At 37.3% G+C, this 24,717-nt stretch overlaps 1 protein-coding gene across 1 annotated transcript in view; it reads right to left on the reverse strand.

The window, feature by feature from the left end:
- Positions 1-2,298: 2,298 nt before the first annotated feature.
- The window catches only part of RBM25 (RNA binding motif protein 25), a 68,872-nt gene continuing 46,453 nt past the window's right edge, over positions 2,299-24,717 (reverse strand). Inside the window, exons 9-17 of the mRNA XM_007941428.1 lie at positions 16,177-16,393; positions 15,970-16,059; positions 12,934-13,007; positions 11,446-11,596; positions 7,428-7,752; positions 6,782-7,056; positions 6,146-6,244; positions 5,052-5,099; positions 2,299-2,391 (exon numbers count right to left, since the gene is read on the reverse strand). Coding sequence (XP_007939619.1) covers positions 2,299-2,391; positions 5,052-5,099; positions 6,146-6,244; positions 6,782-7,056; positions 7,428-7,752; positions 11,446-11,596; positions 12,934-13,007; positions 15,970-16,059; positions 16,177-16,393 — 1,372 coding nt within the window. The remainder of the gene's footprint in view (positions 2,392-5,051; positions 5,100-6,145; positions 6,245-6,781; positions 7,057-7,427; positions 7,753-11,445; positions 11,597-12,933; positions 13,008-15,969; positions 16,060-16,176; positions 16,394-24,717) is intronic.

Genomic DNA, 24,717 nt, shown 5'->3' on the forward strand with positions numbered 1-24,717 from the left:
TCCACAATCAACACTGAAGCAACAGTCAAAAATCAGACAATGTACTGCACTAGGCAAATCTACCTCCTTGGAAGTAAGAATGGCCAGACTTTGTCTCACTTGTTTTGGTCATGTTGTCAGAAGGGACCGTTCCCTGGAGAAGGATACCATGCTTGGTGAAGTGAAGGGTCAGCGAAAGAGGCGAAGGCTCTCAACAAAGTGGACCGACACAGTGGCTGCCAACGATGGGATCAGGAGAGCAAGGACAGTGAGGCTGGCGCAGGACCAGGCAGTGTTTCATTCTGTTGTATACAAGGTTGCTATGAGTTAGAGCCAACTCGATGGCACCTAACAACAGCTGAAAGAACGGAAGAGACCAGAGCAAGGGAAATTAACCCTACCTAAATGAACCTTCATGCTAATGTTGGCTAAATAGTAACAGACTGATATGATGCCTTAAAAACAGTTAACTATGCAGTATGATAAGACATAAAAGCCTAACAAATTGCTAAGGCAAAAGGTCTGACATTGTGTATAGAATGAAAGCGGATGTGGCAAAAGGAAAAAATTTGTAATGGCAAGAGGAATCTTCCTGAAATTTTCCCTTGAGAAACCAGAATTTGACACATATGAAATTAAAATAATAAGGAAAATTCTATAGCTGGGTAGTGTATGTTCAGCTACTAATATGCAAAAAAGAGTCACCATCAGGCCAACCACAATTTCAGCCCATATTTTCAAGTTAAGTTTCCTAGTATTCACTGCACAATTACATGATGCCATTTATTTAACAAGACTGAAACAATGAGTCCTTCAAATATATACATTTTTAATATTTGAAATATTTACATAATGCAACCATTTCATGTTTCAATGTTAAGAACAGTGTTTTCATCAAATGTCCTCTTAAGATGTAAAAAAATCTAGTAACTCAAGCTCACAGTTATGCTTCTCTAACACACCAATCTTTATCCTTCTTTTAAATAAATACACTGACATGAGAACAGCTGCACCTACTTTGTGTTATGAACGGTTTAAAACTTGTTACATTTTCAGGTAATTTTGCTCCCTGGTGAAGTTCTGATCTACAATAAAGACAGCCTATGTATGTCTTTAAGCACATCATCAGTATATTTTTAAACTTTGATAAGCAGAGATAAAACAATTTGTTGTGTGTATAAGTAAGCATACACACACAATATAATCCCTTTACAGAATATGAAGATAAAAAATTAGTAGTGGTTGATAACTGCCATAAATAATTTATTTTTCTCCTTAGAAGTAAGATGTAAACCTTGTAAACTGCCAAGTGGAATTAAATTTGTTAATGAAACTTCCTACTGTGCAAAACTGCCTCATTTTATCTTGTCTGGTTCTTTTTTCCTTAGAATTTTTTTTTTTTTTTAACTTATGCCTTTGGAAGGAAGATTTAAATAAAAATTTCCAAAAGGGCACATCAAAATTAAGGACTAATTAGAGTGAAAAATGGATGAAATAAAGCTCTCCAAAATCTAAGGATCTGCCTCGTTTCTGAACAATAAATTAAGGGGAAATCACTATGATACACACTCCCTTAATAGAGAGGGTGAAGCAGTCAGCCATAAAGAGGGAAACCCCATCCTGGTCAACAGAATGTTGCTCACAACGGAATACCATTCTCTGGGAAACTAATAAACCTAATTATCCCAGAGATTTGGGTTGGCACAACATCACTTTTTCTTTTCGATTCTATTCTGCAATTAGGAAATGTTTAAAGGAGCTCTCAAAAGCAAATTAAGGAAAAGTAAGCCTTTTTACACAAACATTCACACAAACACATTCATACAGAGATATGGGAGGAATGGATTATCCACTAATTTTTACATTCTAATTTTAAATTCCACACCTTCATGAGGACTTGCCCTTTCTGATTAAAGGGGGATAATAGATATAACTGGTATTCTTTCAATTAAAATCATTCATGTTTGTTCCTAAACAGTACAGTTCAATATTAAGTGGGGAGTCATTTTAATATTTACAAGGAACCAATCAGCAGAACAAGATTGTATCAGATAGGCTGTGTACAGTAGCTGTGGCTTATAAAACATACCAGTAATTTGTACCTGCTGAGTATAAAGATAACCAAGGTAAGAGTCAGATGACTTTACAACCAAGGGAGTACACAGGGCATCAACAAATCAGAGGACAAAAAATTCACATTTTCTACATTAAAAAAATTACAGATCTCACAAATGTCTTTAAGGACAAAGAAAATTTCAAAGTCCTTTGAAGGGTGGGAAAGAAGAAATCTGAAGTGGAACTCTAAATGCAAAAAGAGTTTTACTTCACAAGACCAATTTTCTTGGCTTCTGTTTCATATATCAATAATCTCCACATTTTGACTATAAAAACTTCTGCTTCTTCGTCAAGTACCTAGAGGAGAAAGAAAATAACACAAGTAACATAAAAAATCACTAACATCTCCAACAATAGTGACCAGCACAAAAAAAGTTTTATCTACTGACAAGCATTTATTTTCAAGTAGAGGACTTAAAATCTAATGTGAGAAATTGCTATCTAATTTGTTGTGTAGACTTTTACTGAAAACAAAATAAAATAGTATCATAATATAGGAAATACATTAAGCAATACAAGTAAATTACTTAAAAACAAAAAGGATTCATTCAGCAAAATTCCATGGCTTACTTAAACATTAACACTACAGTACTTTTCTGATCCATTTTATCTTTACATAGGCTACATTGCACATATCTGGCAAAACTACCTCTGAAAGAACACAAATATTTCTTATAAACAATAGGCTAATTTGGGCAGATCTAAATATAAGACTACATAGTAACTTCATAGAGACTATCTCATTACCCCCAAACAACCTAAATTTTAACTAACATTTACCAAGTGTTTAATTATGTATGTGACATGGAGTTAAACAGTAAATGAAAATACATACAAAGCATTTAATATAGTGTCTAGGATACAGTTAAAAGAGTAAGTGAACACTTATCATCACAAGAGACACAAGGTTTTTTTGAAAACAACATGTTTTTCCCCCTTGGCAAATGATCAAAGTATCTTCCCATCTTCTGAGATAGGTGTGTAATGTCCCCACTGATACTTCTTCCCTTATCCCACATGCTTCAAAAGGAGGCAGCAATGACTGACCTCCAGGGTATCACTGTCATGACGGAATGTGGCCTAATTGGTAACATTAGTTTATGAACATGGGTTCATCTCATAAAGGTAGTTGAGGGTATGAATTAAGAGAAGGAGTAGTCAAAGTACTTGGGACCAAATTCCACTTCTACCTCTCACTAACCACAATCTTTGGATGGGTTACTTAACCTCATTGGGCATGAGTTCTTTCATCTATAAAATGGAAGAAATAATTAACCAGCAATACCACCAGGGGTAGGTACTACTGTGTAACTAAGAGAATTAGCATGCACAAAGTGCTTTTAATAGTGTCTGGTATTACAACAAGTGCTCAAAAAGTACCCGTGAGAAGAAGGAAATCTGGATTTTTATCAAAAATTGCCCTAAATTTCTCAATAATGGTAACTAAAGAACTATTTAGTTAGACATCTGCGTCAGATCTGACTCACAGTTTGGACCTATGGTGTAGCAGTAAATAATGTGACAGTTACACCTTTGAAATAGTAGGGATTTAGCCACAATATATAACAAAAGTTCATAATACAAAATGAGGAAAGGCAGTAATTTGAAAAAGTCAGACATTTAATAGGAACAACATTATTATAAATACTAGCTAAAAATCCAATGCCCTCATTCATGCAATTAACACTTTGTTGTTGTTGTTGTTATGTGCCGTTGAGTCGGACCCGACCCATAGCGACCCCTCCTTGGGTTTCTGAGGCAGTATCACTACAGAAGTAGATTGCCCCATCTTCCTTCCGAGGAGTGGCTGGTGGGTTTGAACTGCAGGACTTCTGGTTAGCAGTCAAGTGCCTTAGCCACTATGCTACCAGAGCTCCCAATTAACACTTAGGGGGCCCATAAACTTTGTTACCAGAGTTGACTGACAATACTGGTTCAGCTGGTTTCTTCCTATGCTGGTCAACAATGAGCCAGAAAATAATCCAAACCATGTAAGAAGTGAATAAAGAACTAACTAATTACATTCCAAGTATCAGAGTACTTCAACAGATCAGACTTGATTTAAGATAATACATGTAACTTTCACTAACAATGGCTGCAACTCTGCTGAGGCCAAACACTACAACACTGATACACTCATGTCCAAATACAATTCCCACTCTCTACTCCAGGGATAAACTTTAAATAAAAGCTAGAAGCTCAGGAAAGTTCAGATTCCACTATCAAGGACCAGGGCCCATTCACACATCTCTTTCCTTTGAAGCTAAGCAGTGTGGAGGCAAGACATTTTTCCCAAATGTTTTATCAGGAATTCAAACAGTTTCATCAGGTTGGCTGGACAGACAGAAAATGAGTCTTAGCTGGCTGCAGCCATCACGGAATGCAGACACTTACTCAGCACCTTGACCACAGAGCTCCTTTTGGTTCAGATACCCACTCTGCCCCTTCCTGCCATTCTTGGCTGCACGTCAAAATGCAAGCCTCCACCTACCACCCCCACAACACCTCCACCCAGGAGTGCCTTGCAAGAAATGCCTGGCAATCTAGTTTCAAGAAAATCAGCCACTGAAAAGCCTATGGAACCTCTGTTCTACTCTGACACACACACAGTTGCCACAAGTTAGGGTCAATTTATTGGCAAATGGTTTGTACTAATTAAATATGAATGGTCAGGAAGGAGTCAAGGATACTCTGAGGTTTCTTAGAATAACGGACTAGACAACTGGATTTATACACACAAACACCACAGGGGTAGGAGCTGGTGAAAAACAAAGAAAATCCTAACATTAGTCTTATGTAATGGACCTTACAATGCATGTCTTTTACCTTTCCATGAATGTTTAAATTTTAATTCACAACTATAAAAAGAGTCTGAAACCAACATATGTAGAAAATTAAATTCAGAGGAGTCACTGTTCACATTGATAAATAATAACAACAGCAAATTTCTTACTTACCATGGCAACATCATCTAAAATGCTCTGAGGTGAACTGTGAGCCATAACCTGAAAGAAACAAGTAACTGTCACTTTGAAAATAAAAACTGAGCACTACAGATAAGGAATTTTAAGGGACAGACCCTCAAACTGGAATAGGAATTTCCTCTGGCTGAGGAATCTTCCTATGAAGTTTTCAATTCCTCAGAATCCCACTCTTTTAATCGAAGTGTGAAACCAAAACCTGAGGTCTTAATCAGTAACGTGTCTGTCTTCTTCATCAAAGCCAGATCTCACTTCTACAAGTTTTAATGCTAGTAGTAAGGGCAGCCTAGATGTGTTTGCTCTAATATTAAAACAGTACTGGTGGGAAAATACTATTTCCTTGAAATGCAATTATAGTTATACCTTTACAGGAATATGGAGCTTCTAGTATAGTAACTATAATGACTTTGTTTTCAGGAGATACTAAATTTTGGTTATTAAGTGCATGGGTTTTGGAGGCTTGGCTCTGCTACTTACCATATAACTTGGCCAAGACACAATCTTTTATTAAGCCTCAGTTTCTTCATCCATAAATTGGGGGATAATATGATAATATTAGCAATTAAGACTTCCTAAGGTTTATGAAAAGGTTTAAAGGAGATAAGTTCAATAAAATGCTTACCAAGGACAAAGCTTGGCATACAGCAATCAATCAACATTGACTATAATATTATAGAAGGGACTATTTTGTTCTTCCAAAGTATGGAAGGCTGACAAAGGAATTGAGACACATTATAGGCTATCTCCAGAAATTACCCACATCAATTGTACTTCTCCAATATCCTAACATTTAAGACAAGAAGGGGGTGGCATGCCATTCTTAGGGAAAGAAACAAATCGTAACTGATAGCCTCCAGCAATTCCAACCTCTTTGATGTGTGAAGTGAAAGCATGTGGTACGGGGGATCTGCAGTGAGACGAAGGAGTTCATTTAAGCAGCCCTGAATCACTTAACTAAAACTAAACTGTCAGAGACTTGATTTTGAAAGACTTTTTTCCTGATTTTAGAAAGTGTGCAATATTCTTATCTAGAAAACAAATGTTGAGAGTATATGGAGTAAGAGACTAACCTTAGAACAAACGAAATCAACTAATGTAGCTTCTTCTTCACCTATGTATTCTATGATTTTCTTATTAATCCATGGTCTAATTCGTCGTTCCATCAGTATCTGCAAAACAAAGTGTGGTTGCTGAATTAAAGAATTTTAGTTTTTTATTACATTTATAAAGCCTCGCTGTTTTTCTTAAGACTAAAATGTCATGGATGTTCCCTCAAAACTTACTAAAATACAAATTACTACAACTGCATATATAAACACTTGAGACCTCAGAGGGAAGCTTAAACATGAGAAAAGATAGGAAAATCAGACAACGGGCAAAACTACGTCATTAGAGTGATTTGTTTAATAGATATTTTCTTGCTACAGTCATTATTAACCAAGAATCCTTAGCTTTCACCTAATATACTCCTAAAGTAAAAACTAAAATGGGTAGGTAACAAGATAATATTTTTTGCTTCTAATCTTTTAAAAGCTGACTTCAAGGTAGGTTAGGTCCCAAGAATTTTGCAATAATCTACCTTTCTTGGCTACAGCATTTACTTGGTGTCAAGATTCCAACCACACTATCACCTCTTACTTGTCATTAACAGAATGAAATGAGTTTGTTTTCACATTCAAAACCACGCCCATAGCACTGCTACTCACAGAATCCACAATAGACCAATCGAGGGGATAGGCAAAGAGCTCAGGTTTGGCTGTGGGGATCTTCTCAATAAGACTCTTAATGTGCTTGCGCTTCTCTTCAGTATTTACAGTGCCTTTGGCAGCATTTTTATCATCTTCACCATAATCCAAGGGAACCAGTTTCCTTTTTCGAGGTACATCATCACTGTCTTCATCCTCAAATTTGTTAAAGACACTATCTACAGGGAGTTTCTTTCTCTTCACAGAATTAGGTTGACCAGGACTATTGGAAGCACCTATAGTAAAAATATTATCTCAGCATGATGACTCAATTTTCAAATATTAAAATTTACAACCCATCAACCCTCAAAGACATTACAAAAATTAGTATTTTCACAAATCTCAGAGAAATATCCCGACTTTAAGAAGTAACTGACTACTCACAAGTGCTAGAAAATTTAACTTTTCATTTCTTCTCAGAACTCGAGGCAGCTGCAGATACAGAAGCACTAGTAGAACTATGAAAACAATCGTGAGCTAGAAAATACATTTTTGAGTATTTTTCTATCTACCTTCCAAGCACCACATATTTATTTTTTTCCTTAAGGGAAAATTTCGGTATTTTCATGAAAAAAGGAAGGAAGGAAGGAAGGAAATAATAACATACCCAGTTTAAGACTAAGTCCTATTTTTGGCCTATGTTCCTCAGGTTGTTGTTGATCAGGTGAATTTTCATGAGGAATAATAATTCCACAGGGAGACTCATCCCCAGGAGTGTTGGGGGTGGCATTGCCACTGGCAGAGGAAACAGATGGGGCTGAACTGATGGGTCTCAGAGTAGGTTTAAGACAGGGCTTTTGCTCTGGTTCTTCTTCCTCTTCAACGGGTTCTTCTCGTTTTTCTTCTTTTTCTTGCTTTTCTTCTTCTTCTTCCTCAGATTCTGGTTCTTGCTTTATCTGTGGTTGCCTGCGCCTCTCGGCCTCTTGTTCCATCTATAACCAAAAAATAATCGGACTGATTAAGAATACTACAAGAATACATTGTTCAATTTATTTTTTACTTACATCATCCTTCCTAAAATATCTGTTTTCCTTGTTGGTCAGGAATAACTAAGCAGTAAGCACTTAAAAAATTAGAAAATTGGGTATTAGGTGCTATGTCAAATTCTTTTTTTAAAACTTTATATATATTAGCATTCTCTAGAGGCTTCTATAATCTCTTCAGAGAGAACAAAGATATATAGTCATCTGCTGAATTTCACAAGTAGTTTTTTGTATTTTATTTTAAAAAGTATAACCCAAAGTTTTATTTTGTATAAACAATACATAAAAAAAGTAGCTTGAATTCTCAACTTGGCATGTACTACTGTTTGTTCTCTCTAGGCCTTTAGCTGAGGCTAAGTATCACTTTGTATTCATGAACAATGTTGTTGTTGTTGTTGTTGTTATGTAACGTCGAGTCGGCCCCGACTCATAGCAACCCCTCCTTGGGTTTCCGAGGCAGTGTCACTACGGAAGTAGGATTGCCCAACCTTCCTTCCGAGGAGTGGCTGGTGGGTTTGAACCGCCAGCCTTCTGGTTAGCAGTCAAGTGCCTTAGGCACTATGCTACCAGAGCTCCCTCATGAACAATAGGGAAAGGAAAAACAGAAAAAAGAAAGAAACTGAGAGTTAAAGGCTATAAACCTGTTTTGGTATATCTGCCCCCAAATGATCAAAAATAAATAAAACAATTATGAAAACTTAGTAAAAACTGAGTGAGCATTAACAAAAATAATAGAAAGTAAGTATCCAACTATGTAAAAATTTATAATTTCTGCATAGTAACATGGTATCATGTTACTACGTAGCAGGTTATAAAGAAAATGTAAACACCTATTAAACAATCTATAAACTGTTCAAACCCGGTGGTAGTCAGACAATTAAGGAAACAAAAAACTCACATCTAAAGATTACAATGAAAAAATAGTAATAATCCTGGCAAAGGTTTACAGATGGAAGGACATTTTCTTTGTTGGTTATCAGGGGTGGGAGGGGACAGTAGAGAACACCGTTGTTGTTGTTGTCGTTGTTATGTGCCGTCGAGTCGGACCCGACTCATGGCGACCCCTCCCTGGGTTTCCAAGGCAGTATCAGTACAGAAGTAGATTGCCCAACTTTCCTTCCGAGGAATGGCTGGTGGGTATAAACCACCAGCCCTCTGGTTAGCAGTCAAATGCCTTAGGCACTATGCTACCAGAGCTCAAATTTTGACAAATATTGAATTAGTCCGTTACTGTAAAAGTCAAGGAAATGTTTATCTATGGAAGGACGTTTTCTTTGTTGGTTACCAGGGGTGGGAGGGGAGAGGAGGGAATACTGTTAGATAGGTAGAAATAAGTATTGATTTGGATGAAGAGAAGGGCAATGTACCAACTATGAGTGATCAACATAGTGGCATTCAGGAAGAGGAAGACATAGAGAGGTACCTGGGAGGTAGAGACAAAGATGAACCCTTCTGCACATACAGTACTGCGTTGTCAGTGAAGGTAAAAATGGGTATACGGGTGGACAGATGGGTGGACAGGCTGAACTAGTAGGTATGTCTATGCAGCGGGCAGTGTACCCAAGACCATGGATAGGTTTGGCAATGATCCTATAAGTGTATTTGTATAATCTATAAGAATTCCCAGGTGTATAGCACAGCTGACAAGGGGCAAGGCTGTAGTCACTTCTTGGTCACAGCCAGCTACCCGGAGGAATGAGTAGTTGAACCGATAGGGTTGGGACCATAGTCTCAGGGGACATCAAGCTCAATTGACATTAACCTACTACACAAAACACTGTTCCACCTCCTACTTTGGCGGGTACTGACTGGAATCTTAAAAGCTTGCAAGCAGCCATCTAGATGCAATGATGGGTCTCTCCTCATCCAGAGCAAAGAACAATGAAGAAAACCAAAGTTCATGGAAACAATTAGTCCTGGCGACTGGTACACCATTTGATCCTCAGCCTGTAAGACTGAGACCAGGAAGAACTAGATGGTGCTTGGCTACCAATGTCAACCATTCAGAGGGGGATCAATGTAGGAGATTCTGGATAGAGAGGGAGAACAATGTGGAATAAAACTCAGTATAATATGGGAGGAAAAAAGGGGGTGGGGACAGGTTTGCTGGTCTGATAGAGCATGGTGGAACCACTGAGACTATGATCTCTAGCTGCCCTTAAGATGCGGAACTGAACCCACACCTGCGGCTTCCAGCCAAACAAAAGACAGGCATATGAGTTGAACATTTACCTCAAGTAGATATACTCCTTGGAGAGAACAATCATGGGAGAAAGAAAGACTGTTTATGACAGGCAGACAGCTCAGTGGGCAGGAGTGCATGGAGGGACAGACACAGGGAAGAGGTAACTATCAGGAGGAAGGAGGAAGGGAACTGTTGCATTGGGGTAAATTGTAGTCAATGTCATGAGACAAAGTATATGTGAACTGCATGGAAATTGAATTTGCTCTTTAAATTTTCACCCAAATCACCAAAAACAACAAACAAACAAACAAAAATTCTGGCAGTGTCATGATGGAAAAGGTATAGAGAAAGATCACGCAGAGGTTATAAAATACTAAAATTTGCATAGAACTCATATAAAGTTAGAAAAGTGCATATAAATTAGAATCATACTTAGAAAACAGATGTGAGGGGGATATTATACTTGTGGTATAACATTTAAAAGGGTACTTACCTCAGCATTTGTAGTATTTATACTGGCTGATAAGAGTTCAAGATGGTTTATAGTTTCATTATTTTCTATGTTGTGTAAACTTTTTACTGATTTCTGTAATTACACATCTTATCAACATAAAAACCTTCCCTTTTGAAAAGTAAGTGACATGTAAAAAACACGGTTTGTATTAACTAAAAACAAGCAACAGTTTTTTTTCTTTTAAAGTTCTTCTAAAGAATTCATTTTATTAGATTCTTGATATATTAAAAACTACAAACCATTTCTAAAAGGACATTCTATTCTTAAATCCAAGAATAGGGTATGTCAAAGCAAAAACAGAAGACGTTATGGCATATTCTGGGAGCTCTGTTGACGCAGTGCCTAAGACAGCTAACCAGAAGGCTGGCGGTTCAAACCCTCCAGTCACTCCTCAGAAGGAAGCCTGGGCAATTTACTTCCATAGGGAGACTGCCTTGGAAACCCAAGGAGGGGTTGCTATGGGTCAGAATCAACTCACTGGCAGTGAGTTTGGTTTTTTTTGGTATGTCAATGTCCTATGACACGATTTTTTCATTTTTTTAAATGATAAAAACATGCATGAAAACATTATTATTTTAGAAATAATATATGAGGTGGCACTGGAATGGAACTCAAATCATGGAAAGCTCTAAGTTTTAAAGCCAACTACTGGAAGAACACATTTATACCAAAGTCTCATTAAAAGATATTCATTATCTTAGGCAATACTTTACAAAAAACAAGAAAGCAAGGCATCAGTAAGATGTCTGGAATAATTAAATTCTCAACCAGTATTAGTGATTTGCATAAAAAGAGGACAAATATCCTCCCTAAAAATAGCATGCAGATACAGGGATCACGAAGTGTATTTCTCCCAACAATAAACTACATTATGGTTGGCTTGCTGAAGATGATTTGATAATCTCCTAAAAACAAAATAGTTATGAATCTCAGAATATCTTACCCTTTGGAGCTCTGCATCTGGGTCTGGGTGTCCCTCTGCCAGAAGGCGCTGCCTAATTTCCTCCAGCTCTTCCTTCTCTCTCTTTCTGTCACGCTCATCTGCTTCCATTTCCTTTTCCCTATCACGCAACCTTTTCTGAAGAGCACTTCCTCTGCAAGAATAAATTGTAACAGATAGGCACACAGGGTGAAGATTTACACCAGGTAGACAGATTCCTTAGAACAATCAATCATAGGAGAACAGAAGAGCAGTATTTGCATAGGAAGACAGCCCAGGGGGCAGAAATGCATAGGAAAGAAAGATACAGGGAAGAGGTTAAATATAGGGAAGAAGTGGGAAGAGAATTGTTACATTATGGGGACAGCAGTTAATGTCATCAAACAAAATGTATATGAACTGCTATAGGGAAAACAAATTTGCTCTGTAAACTTTCACCCAAATCACAATACAAATCTTTTAAAGAAGAATAAATCGTAACAGGCCTTATTTCATGTCAGATCATCAACTTTTCAACTTGATGTCTCCAACAGTAATTTTTTTTTCTACGCTAAAAGCTACATAAGCTACATAAGGTCACCATGAGTCGGAGCTGACTAGATGGCTCCTAACAAAAAAACTATATGTTAAGAGACTACAGATTTGTGTCTGTGGAACACCCAAAACAATGTACTCTCGACATGTTAGTTTAATAAGTAAACACTGTCTTTGCATTTATCTTCAATACTTTGTTTTTAAATCATTCTACTAAGTGTGTAAAATAAGCAGTAGAGATTATTGTGTGTCTTGGAATACCGAAGTTATGCATTGTCATTTTTCTTTTTATTCAATTCTTCAGTAATTTAACTGATTCACAGCCCCCCCACCCCCGGCATTTTCAGTTTAAGTTGCCAATTCCAGTCTTTTGACTGTTTTTGGCTATAATTAATTAAATTCAATTATATATTAAATACCTTTACTACATACCTTTATCATTGTCAGACACCTCCTAAACCCCAAATCCACTGCAACTGAGTCAATTCTGACTCACTGAACCCTTTAGGACAGAGTAGAACTACCCCACAGAATTTCAAAGACTGTTAATTTTTATGGAAGCACAATGCTTTGTCTTTCTCCAACAGAGCACCTGGTACGTCTGAACCAACCTTTTTGTAACCAGCCTAGTGCTTTGGCCAAGAGCTCCCTCATGTCAGACACACTAGAAATAAAAATAATATCAACACATTGTCAACATCTCCATGGAACTTACAGATGGGGTGAGGTGGGGACAGGTAGAACAATTCTACCATACACAGTATGGTAAGCGCTAGGATGGGAGTTATATCCAACTACATAAATTACTATTATCAGTTACAGGGGTTGTTACAAGATAGAAGGTAAAGATTATTGTCTTTCGCAATCAACCTGGTGAACCTGCATGCTCTGGTTGACAAGGGAAAAATACAGATAAACTTATAGTGTAAGTACTTTTATAAAGCAAGGCTTCTTTACCTGTAATACTTAGGATCATCCCTATCATCATCATAATCTTCTAAGAATTCTTTTAGTCGTTTAGCTTCTTTTGCCTTTGAGGAAATGAACAACAAAAATACAACATTAACATGAAAGTCATTGAAACTGCCCCATTCACTTTTCTTGGGAATAAATTTTCCTCAGCCATACAATCTAAACTTTGTAATTCTCATATTCTTCACACATTAAGTGAAAAACACATTATAAACTTTTTCTCTTTTACCTGTAACACAGGACTCACAAGATTTATCTGTGAAGTGAAAACCACACACAGTATGCTACAATAACAGAAGTCTATGAGTGTACTGTCCAAAGTACAATAATTATCTAATGAAACCTGAGCACACCAGGAAACAAAACTACAAGTTATCTTAATTTTTTTTAATGGACCAAAATATTTCAAAGTTTATTTTATAGGTAGATGATGCCATAGGAAAATAGTTTTTATAAAATTCAGGATTAAAACTTAAATCACATTCTTGTATCAATCTGAAGGTAACGTCTACCTAACCTTAAACTCACTACAATCAACCATGAAAGCTATGAGTATCTTATTACTATTTTTGGACTTTCATATACAATACATACTGTATCTAAAAACTAAACGAGGCAGATAATGGTAGGATGCCCACAACAGTGAAATTATAATACAGCTCATCCAGTTCAAATCTCACTTCTCTATGAAGACTTCCTCAACCTAACATTCTATTCATGACTAGTTCTTCTCTCAAGGCAAAACAGTCATTCTTTCTCTATACACTGAAAACACTGGGAACAAACTTTCACTGTACGCTTTTCACTGTACTTTTACATGGTCTCTCGTACACGTGTTCTCTTCCTCTACAGTAACTAACCTGACTATACTATACTGCCCACTCTTTAGAAAGTAAGAACTATTTGTCATTCTCGTACACCCAGGACCTCGCACTCAATAAATATAGGTAAGGTAGCAATGACAATGATAGTACTTTCAAACATCTAAATAAAACAATTGTTAAAGTATGGGCAAACAAGGAAGGCCTATTATGTATACACTAAAATATAAACACAACTTACTTCTCTTAAAAAAGATAGACACGTTCATGTACTTGTGTTGCTTGAACATTTTTATAATGATCAAGTGTGATAGTTGGAGCTGTGTGTCAATTTGGCTGGACAACAATTCTGAGTTGTTTAGGCAGCTGGATGTTGTATTCCCCATGATGAGACAGGTAATCAACACCATGGTGGAATCTACTGTGAGCAGCTGAAGAGCTGCTTTGGGTATGTGGCCTGCTTCTCGTATATAAGAAACAGCTTTGGGAATGGTCTCAAGCTTAAGGCACACTTGAACCCTGCATGTAGCTGTATCTGCCATGGTCTGCCGATCTTGGGACTTTCAACGGACTTGAATTAACGGCCTGCCATGTGGTTTGGTAACATTGGGATTGTGCCTTTTTACTTGTCAACCTCAGCAGCCACCAGCTGAGTGAAGAAAAGCCTCTAGCTCCAGTGGGCCAGGAGCAGGAGGCAGAGCTGAAGGCCAAGGTTGAGGGGCTTTCACCCAGCCCCTAGAGCCTGGCACTTTGAACATGGACTTAAAAGCCTCCAACCTGTAAGGGAATAAACTCCTGTTTCTTCAAGCCGTCCCATTTGTGGTATATTCTTGTCTGAGGAATACTAGATAACTAGAACAAGCAAGTAACTGCTTAAGTAACAGAATTTTTTTAAAGCTCCCAAACCAACAAAGGGGATGGGGATGGGGGTGGGGTGGGGGTGGGGGTGGAGGGAGGCTGCAGAATTTTTCACTAGAAAGACAGGTTTCAGATTTCCTCATAGGAAACAATTATTTTAAGAACTTTATTCTCCACAATATTGCTGATGGAAAGCATTTGTCAAATAATTAAACTTCTTGTTATATTGTTCTCCTGCCTATTTTCTAATCTGGGAATGAAAAAGAAATCCAAAACAAGAGGTATAAAACAATTAAGTTAAAATTATTTTAAATAATTTCTATATTGTTAGAGGATCTAATATCCAGAAAACCCAAACTAGCTATCTATTGCTGCATGCACCCTCCTTTTGGTTACTTACAAAAATTCCCTCTATGTCTCATGTTCAAAAGCTATTTGAAGAAGATTCCTAACTTCAGTGAAGTTTTTGGAAGAATAATCTCCAAACTGGAGATAAAGAAATTTTCATGAAATTCTGGCAAAGACAGAACACATGGAATATACTACTGAAGCAAACTATGATAAAATAAATTCTTTTTTCACTTTACTTAATTACAGCCTAAGCCAAACACTTCACTGTTAAAGTTCATCAACAATGTAAATGCAAAACACAAAATTCAGTTTTATGATTACTATGTAGGTGAAACAAGAGTAACATGGTAATATAAGAAAAAACTATATAAATGTTACATACAAAAAGAAAAAAAAAAAACAAACCCTAAACTCACTACCATTGAGTCGATTCCGACTCACAGCGACCTGCTTTGGGTTTCTGAGGCAGTATATTTTTACGGAAGTAGATCGCCCAGTTTTCCTCCCATGGAGTGGCTGGTGGGTTTGAACTGCCAACCTACTGGTTAGTGGTCAAATGCCTTAAGCACTATGCCACCAGAACTCCTTAAATGTTACATACAGAAACATTAATTTTGATTTATAAAAGCAGTTCTTCCCAGCACACTATTTGCTTCATCCAAATACACTGCAATTCACAGATCAAAGCCCCTTGAATTTCAACTTTTGCAGATTCTTACTCAAAGAAATGTTCTGTAAATTTTTATTTGAAATGTTAATCAATAAGTTTTATTTTGATTGCATACAAAAAGCAATTAATTTTATATGCAGCAAAAACATGAAAAATAGCAGGACAAAATATTTTGATGTAATGAAACTGTCAAGGTTGCTTGAAATAAGCAAAAAGAAAAATGATCGATGAACTGGGACTTAGAAATTTTAATTATAAAGATTTTAGTTAATATTAAAAATCCGACCTAATTTTTATTTTTCAAAAAACTAAGAATCTTACCATTTCTCTTCTTCGTTCTTCTTCTCGCTCAGCCTCTTTCTCATATTCCCGCGTTTTCTTCCGTTCTCTGATTTCCCAATTTTTAAGGCGCTAAAAAACGAAACAAAAAATTGGCAAAGCTTTAAAAGAACTACTGAAAAGCTCTACAAAATATGACAAATTACCAAAGCACCAAGCTGCAAGAATAAAAGCATTTCCTCAATTTACCTCTTGATAAGCAGCTTCTTTCTCTCGGAGTTTTCTTTCAAGTTTTCTTCGTTCATATGCATCTTCTTCATCTTCTTCTCGATCCCGTTTCTTGTCTTTCTCTCTTTCTCTCTCCCGCTCCCTTTCTCGCTCTCTCTCTCGCTCCCGTTCTCTTTCCCGTTCCCGCTCTCTCTCTCTTTCTCGCTCCCGTTCCCTTTCACGATCTCTGCTCTTCTCTCTATGTAAACAAAAGATAAATAACCTGTCAGTCGGCTTTCTAATTTCCTTTAAAAAAAAAATGACTAAGGAGTGATTAATTTTGGCTCACATACTGGAATTATACATAATCAAGCACATATGGTGTATCAGGGGAGCTCTGGTAGCATAGTGGCTAAGACACGTGCCTGCTAACCAGACGGCTGGCGGTTCAAATCCACCAGCCACTCCTCGGAAGGAAGGTTGGGCAATCCTACTTCCGTAGTGATACTGCCTCGGAAACCCAAGGAGAGGTCGCTATGAGTCGGGGCCGACTCGATGGCACATAACAACAACATGGTGTATCAGAGGGGGAAAAAAGGAAAATAAATACAGATAATTTCTAAAAGAAACACAAACTGCTAATAAACATATTAAAAGTGATCAGGGGATGTGGCATTGGAAAAGGTATAGAGAAGACTATTACAGCAATACTTAGGCTGAAAAATAATGTGCCACTGGCATGGCCAAACTATTTTTATGCAGCAATCCTTAAAGAAAAATAAAAATATTTATTACATCATTATTTTATAAAAGAGATAAACTGGGGATCTAAATGTCCATCAAGAGTAATGGCTATATACCATTTATAATAGCCCCCCAAAATGACAAAATACAAGGAATAAACCTAACCAGGAACATAAAAGACTTAATAGTACCCATAACTTCACACCCTACACAAAAACTAAAAATGGATCAAAGACCTAAATGTCAAATCTAAAACTGTAAAGTTATAGAAGAAAACTTAGAGAACAAAATTAGGGGACCTAATTTAAAAAAATAAAAATAAAAAAAATTATCAAACATAACTACAAATACATGAACAGCAGAAGACAAAATTACTTATACTCATCAAAATTACTTATAATCATCAAAGATCTTTGGGTATGACAAACCCAGTAAGAGTCTGTCTCTAAAATATAGAGAAAATGTCAAATATTCGGGGGGAAAAAAAAAAAAAAAGACAAAACAACCAAATATTTTCAAAATGGGCAAAGGGCGGGAATAGATACTTCATCAAAGAAGACATTTAAGCAGCCAACAAACACATGAAAAGATGGTCATAATCGTAGCCATTAGAAAGATGCAAATCAAACCTCAAAGGACATACCATCTTAACTCAGGCTAAAATGTCACTTATAAAAAATTAATTAATAAAGAAAACAATGGCAAAGTTGTAGGGAGACTGGATGCTTGATCCGCTGCTGGTAGTATTGTAAAATGGTACAACCATTATGGGAAAACAGTATGGCACTTCCTCAAAAAACTAGAATAGAACTACCTTATGATCCAGCAATCCCACTCTTAAGAGTATATACCCTAGAAATCAAATAAAAGAGACATGAACACACATATGGACACCTATGTTCACTGTAGCACTATTCACAGGAGTAAAAAGATAGAGAGAACCTACATACATTGCAATACTACACAGCCATAAAGAATAATGAGGAAGGAGTTCACCAAACTTCTTATAATGTGGATCAATTTGGAGGACATTATGTAGAGTAAACTAAGTCAATCACAAAATGACAAATAGCGTATGATCTCAAGAATAGGTATATATATAGAAACCAACATTCATTGGTCGTTACCAGGGATGGATGGGAAAGAAGAAAGGGAATCATATTCTAGATAGCAGACAGTAGTTAAAGTGTGTGTAGCCTGACTAATATAAATGATGTCAATAAGAAGTACACAAGATAAAAGGACCTAAATGCTACGACATATTTAATTTTACAAAAACCAATAAATGTGAAGTTACGTATGTAAGTGTATATGCATATAGTATGTATATACATTCATATATGTAATAAAGCACATATGGGGGACAGTTACAGGTATTTCTTAGAGAAACTTTTCACTGGATTGGTTTGCCAGGCTTGAATGCTTAGGACCTTATAGTCTCATGGGACATCTTGGTTAACTGGCATAATATAGTTCACCAAGTTTATGTTCTACATCCTAACTTGGTGACCAGTGTCTGGGTTCTTAAAAGGTTTCGAGAGGCCTTCTTCAACTATTTGGCTCTACTGGCCCAGAGCAAAACAGAAAGAAGGAAACCAAAGACTCAGAGGAGAAAATACAATCTACTTCCGTAGTGATACTGCCTTGGAAACCCAAGGAGGGGTCGCTATGAGTTGGGTCCGACTCGACGGCACATAACAACAACAACAACAACAATGGTCTATAGGAACCACGGTCTCATCTACCCCAAGATCAAAGGAACTACATAGAGATTGGCTATTAGAGGTTGGCTATAACTACCATAATAGCTCTGGTAGCACAGCGCCTAAGGCACCTGATTGCTAACCAGAAGGCTGGCGGTTCAAATCCACCAGCCACTCCCTGGAAGGAAGGTTGGGCAATCTACTTCCGTAGTGATACTGCCTCGGAAACCCAAGGAGGGGTCGCTATGGGTCAGGTCCGACTCCACGGCAATGATTGCATTTAATATTTATCACTACCAACCATTGTGATCAGAGACACAACAGATGGATCCTTACAGAATGGAAGAAAACTGTGGAAAAGAACTCAAATTCTTAAAAAAGTCCGAACTTACTGGATTGGTAGAGATAAAGTACTCCCTGAAGACTATCACCCTGAGATACACTTTAAACCTTGAACCAAAACCATCTGAAGGTCACCAGTTGGCTAAATAATAGATTGGCTCTAAAATAAATAATGTCACCCATGACTACTATGCGCCTTTAAAAAAAATCTTCTCTATGAGACAAAATGGTCAACACTACTCTAAAGCAAAGATGAGAAGAAGGGTGTAGGAAAAAAATCAATTACTACGAACAGAAAAATAAGAATGCAAATAATAAAAATGATGATACACTGAAAAATGTAACCAATGTCTAACAATCTGTAGGAATTATTCAGTGAGAAACTAATTTCCTGTATAAACTTTCATTGAAAACACAGTAAAACATCTAACAACAAAAAAAGTAACAGCTAAAAAAATTATCATTATCATTACTCTTTGTGTATATCTCATGTGTGTATGTACTAAAAAAGACTTGGAATCACATATGAACTGTTTTACATAGTTAACCCCAGAGACCATGGGAGAGGAAATACTGATACATTTATTTACTTCTTTATTGTTTGGATTTTCTACAAATAAGACATATTAATACAGGAAATTGTTATATTATGAGTAAAAAGCAAGTAAAACTATATAGAGTATGATTTCACTTTGAGTAAAAAAGAATACATTTAAGTCTATTTTAAGACTTGGCAGTTATCTTTTAGGTTATGGCTATGGGTATCATTATTGAACAGTCAGCCCTATGTATGAAATACTTAACATAACATCAAATTCTATGAAACAGAGATTCTATGGTACTTAAGGTCAACTGATATAAGGACACCTCAATTAACGATTCTGGTACTCTCAAGGAGAAGTCAAGTGTTAGGCGTATTAATTAACATGGTTAAGAGTACTGCTCATTGAAAATGTATTTCTTCCATTCATTTTCATAAAATAGACTTGGAAAACTACAGATATAGTATTTATAAGCAATTCAACAGCAATGAAAAATACATATATATGTTTTTTTTTTCGTGCACCCAAAGGAACAGACATTAATACAAACCTATAGGAAGCTGAGAGTAACAGAAAACACTGGGAATCAAAAGATTTTACATTTTCCTTTAAAGCCTCACTAGAAGCACACTTAACGCCCACATTCCCAGGAACATTCTGTTGCTAGTGCTCTATGTCACCTCTAAGACAACAGAGACTTTTCTATAGCTTTCCTCACTTCTTTCTCAGCCCTCACCAGAACTGTCTTTGACACCTACAATTCTATCAACAGTCTCTTAAAGGCAACCTAGGCTTTTACTGTTGTTGTTACATGCCATCGAGTCAGACCTGACTCATAGCAACCCCTCTTGGGCTTCCAAGGCAGTATCACTATGAAAGTAGATTGCCCAACCTTCCGAGGAGTGGCTGGTGGGTTTGAACTGCCAGCCTTCTGGTTAGCAGTCAAGTGCCTTAGACACTATGCTACCAGAGCTCCTGTATACAAGAGCCAACGTATAATGTGTGAGTTGGGGCTCCTGCTTTTACTATTAGGCACCTCAAAACTCTTTCAGCCTCCACCTATTACCCAATTCTAAAACTACTTCCACATTTTAGGCAGCTCATTAGAGCAGCACCTCACTCAGAATCAAATTTCTGTCTTGGATATCTAGCAATGCTATAATAGAAATATCACAAATGGGTGACCTCAACAAACAAATTTTCTCAGCTTTGGAGGCTAGAAGTCACAATTTAGGGTGCCAGCTTTAAGGGAAGGCTTTGTCTCTCTGTTAGCTGTGGAAAATTATCTTTCTGAGATTCTGCTGCTGGGCTATCTTCATGTGGCTTGGAATCTCTCTTCCCCCACCTCTTGCTTCTCAGCTTGCTTGGCTTATCTCTTACCTCTCAAGATTAACTCAAGACACATCTTCACTAATCTTGACTCATTTATATAACAAAGATAACCCATTCCCAAATAGAATTATAAACACATGCTTGGAGGTTAGGATTTTTAAATACCTATATTGGGAGGACAGAATTCATAACCACCATTAACTCTAAAAACACTGGCAAGTTATGTAACCTCTTCACCTCAGTTTCCTCATCTATAAAAAATTATAATCCTGCTCCTATTTTCTCATGTTGAAAACTATGTAAACTCTATTGTATCACAACATGGTTTTCATCACCTGACGCAAGCCATGGTATTTTCAATTGCCTCATCGGCATGTAAAAGCCAGACAGCGAATAAGGAAGACTGAAGAAGAATGGATGTGCCTATGAATTATGGTGTTGACAAAGAATACTGAATATACTACCATGGCCTACCAGAAGAACAAACAAATCTGTCTTGGAAGAAGTACAGGCAGAACGCTCCTGAGAAGCAAGAATGGCTAGACTTCACCTTTTGTACTTGGACACGTCATCAGGAAGAACAAGACCCTGAAGAAGTATATTATGCTTGGTTAAAGGAGAGAGCTAGAGAAAAAGAGGAAGACCTCAACAAGATGGACTGACACAGTGGCTGCAACAATGACTTCCAGTATAGCAATGACTATGAGGATGGCACAGGACTGGGCAGTGTTTCATTCTGCTGTACATAAGGTCACTATGAGTCAGAACTGACTTGATGGTGCCTAAAAACTACAAAGAACAAAATACTTCCCCACTTAATTGTATTGGAAAAAATCTGTCGTTCATCTTGAAAAACTTCTAAGTCAAGGTTACTAGGGTATAGGTTAAGAAGCTCTGGTGGCATAGTGAGTAGTAAGACATTTGGCTGCTAACCAGAAGGGAAGCAGTTCAAACCCACTGGCTGCTCCACAGGAGGAAGATGAGGCAATCTACTTCCGTAAAGATTTATAGCATTGGAAACCCAATGAGTTGTAATCTACTCAATGGCAGTGGGTAGAAGGTTACAGGTTAAGGAGGCTGGGTATCACAGTGGTTATGTGCTCAGCTGCTAACTAAAGGCTGGCAGTTGTGTATACGGTAGCTCTGACTTGGGGATGACTAATAACAGCATCTAATAACAACAATAACATCATAATAAAGCCTTCTATCATTTACCACTTTGTTGTTATGTGCCATCGAGTCAAACTCGACTCATAGCAACCCCTCCTTGGGTTTCCGAGGGAGTATCCCTACAGAAGTAGGATTGCCCAACCTTCCTTCCGAGGAGTGGCTGGTGGGTTTGAAGCACCAGCCATCTGGTTAGCAGGCAAGTGTCTTAGCCATAATGATGATAAATAGACTGGACACGAAATATGACAGAAATAAAGCACTAAAGGAATAGTACATGTAATACTCTAATTGAGATTAAAAGTTATTTTCAAAACCAAGGTATGTGAAACAAAATGAGGGAAAATAAGAGTTGCAGAAAACACATTTCTAGTTTATAAGGGCAGGAGATAAAAAGAGAATATAACTCAACTCTTGAAGAATCAACAAAAAATAAATAAATAATCAGATAAGGATCTCAAATTATTTCCTTGTCTAAATTCCAAGATATATCTGTGAGGCTTTTTTTTTTTTTTTTTAATTGGAGTGAGAAATTGAGAAGTTTGTAAATTTAACTAAAAATTAAGCTTTGAATTTAATGGCTTAACCACTAATTTTATGAATAGAATTTCAAAGATGATAATTGAGAGGTATAATAATAAAAAAAAAAGCAACTGTGAACTTAGAAAAACATAAAGAACTAGATTATATCTAAAGCTTAAATGTACAAGGATAAGATGAGTAAACACAAAATAATTGACATATACTTTGGCATAGAAGTATGACGAAATGTTATACAACCACTAAAAGTTTTATGAATAGAACGTTGTTGTTAGGTGCCGTCTCTGACTCATAGCGACCCTATGCACAGCAGAAGGAAGCACCACCCACTCCCATACAAGCTCCAAGATCCTTGCTGTACTTGAGCCCATCGCTACTGCCACCGTGTCAATCGATCTCATTGAGGGCCTTCCCCTCACCTTACCAAGCATTACATCCTTCTCCAGGGAATGATCCCTTCTGACAACATGACCAAAGAATGTGAGATGAATTCTGGCCATTCTTGCCTCCAAGGAGCATTCCAGCTGCACTTCCTCCAGGACCGACCTGTTAGTTCTTTTAGCAGTCCACGGTACTTTCAGCATTCTTCACCAACAACACAGCTCAAAAGCATCTATTCTTCCTAGGTCTTCCTTATTTGTTGTCCAGCTCTCACATGCATATGAGGCAACTGAAAATACCATAGCTTGTGTCAGGAGACATCTTTGCTCTTCAGCTCATGAAAGAGGTCCTTTGCACTTGATTTGCCCAGTGCTGTATGTCATCTGATGTCCAGACTGCTGCTTCCATTGGCATAGATTACAGAACCAAGCAACGTGAAGTCTTTGACAATTTCAACCTTTTCTCCATTTATCATGATGCTGCTTATAGGTACAGTTGTGAGGATTTTTGTTTTCTTTATACTGAGGTGTAATCCATACTGCAGACTGTATTCCTCAATCTCCATCAGTAAGTGCTTCAAGTCATCCGCACTTTCAGCAAGAAAGTTGTGTTCTCGGTGTATCGCAGGTTGTTAATGACTCTTCCTCCAATCCTGATGCCACGTACTACTTCATATGGACCAGCTTCTTGGATTATTTGCTCAACATACAGATTGAATAAGTATGGTGAAAGGATACAACCCTGACTGACTCCTCTCTTGATTTTAAAGCATGTAGTGTTCCCTTGTTCTGTTCAAACGACAGCCTCCTGGTCTATATACAGGTTCCTCATGAGTACAAATAAGTATTCTGGAATTCCTATTCTTCTCAGTGTTACCCAAAATTTGTTATAATCCACACAATAAAATGCTTTTGCATCGTCAATAAAACACAGGTAAACATCTTTCTGGTATTCTTTGCTTTCAGCCAAGATCCATCTGACATCAGCAATACTATCCCTCGTTCCATATCCTCTTCTGAATCCACCGTGCATTTCTTCAAGTTCTCTGCCAATATACTAGTGCAACTGTTTTTGAATTATCTCCAGTAAGATTTTACTTGCATGTTATATTAATGATATTTTTCAATAATTTCCACATTCTGTGGGATCACCTTTCTTTGGAATGGGTACAAATATGGATCTCTTTCAGTCAATTGGCCAGATAGCTGTCTTCCAAATATCTTGGCATAGCCGAGTGAGTGCCTCCAGTGGGGCATTCGTTTCTTGTAACATCTCAATGGGTATTCATCAATTCCTGGAGACTTGTTCATCACCAATTCCTTCAGTGCAACTTGGACCTCTTCCTTCAATACCACTGGTTCTTGAACATATGTCAGCTCCTGAAATGAATGAAGATTGACCATTCTTTTTGGTACAGTGAGTCTGTGTATTCCTTCCATCTTCTTTTGATGTTTTCTGCATCATTCGATATTTTACCCACAGAAACTTTCAGTACTGCAATTCAAGGCTTAAGTTTTTTCCTCAGTTCTTTCAGCTCGAGAAATGCTGACATTATTATTCTCTTTTGGTTTTCCAAATCCAGGTCTTTGCACATTTCATTATAGTAATTGGCTTTGTCTGCTTAAGTTGCTCTTTGAAATCTTCTGTTCAGCTCTTTTATCTTGTGATTTCTTCCATTTGCTTTAGATACTCTTCGCTCAAGGGCAAATAGATGAATGTTGTTGTTGTTGTTGTTGTTATGTGCCGTCGAGTCGACCCCGACTCATAGCGACCCCTCCTTGGGTTTCCGAGGCAGTATCACTACGGAAGTAGGATTGCCCAACCTTCCTTCC

This window comes from Orycteropus afer, unplaced genomic scaffold, assembly GCF_000298275.1.
Source record: "Orycteropus afer afer isolate SDZICR_OR568_19922 unplaced genomic scaffold, OryAfe1.0 scaffold00079, whole genome shotgun sequence".
In the NCBI taxonomy this organism is placed as follows: Eukaryota; Metazoa; Chordata; class Mammalia; order Tubulidentata; family Orycteropodidae; genus Orycteropus; species Orycteropus afer.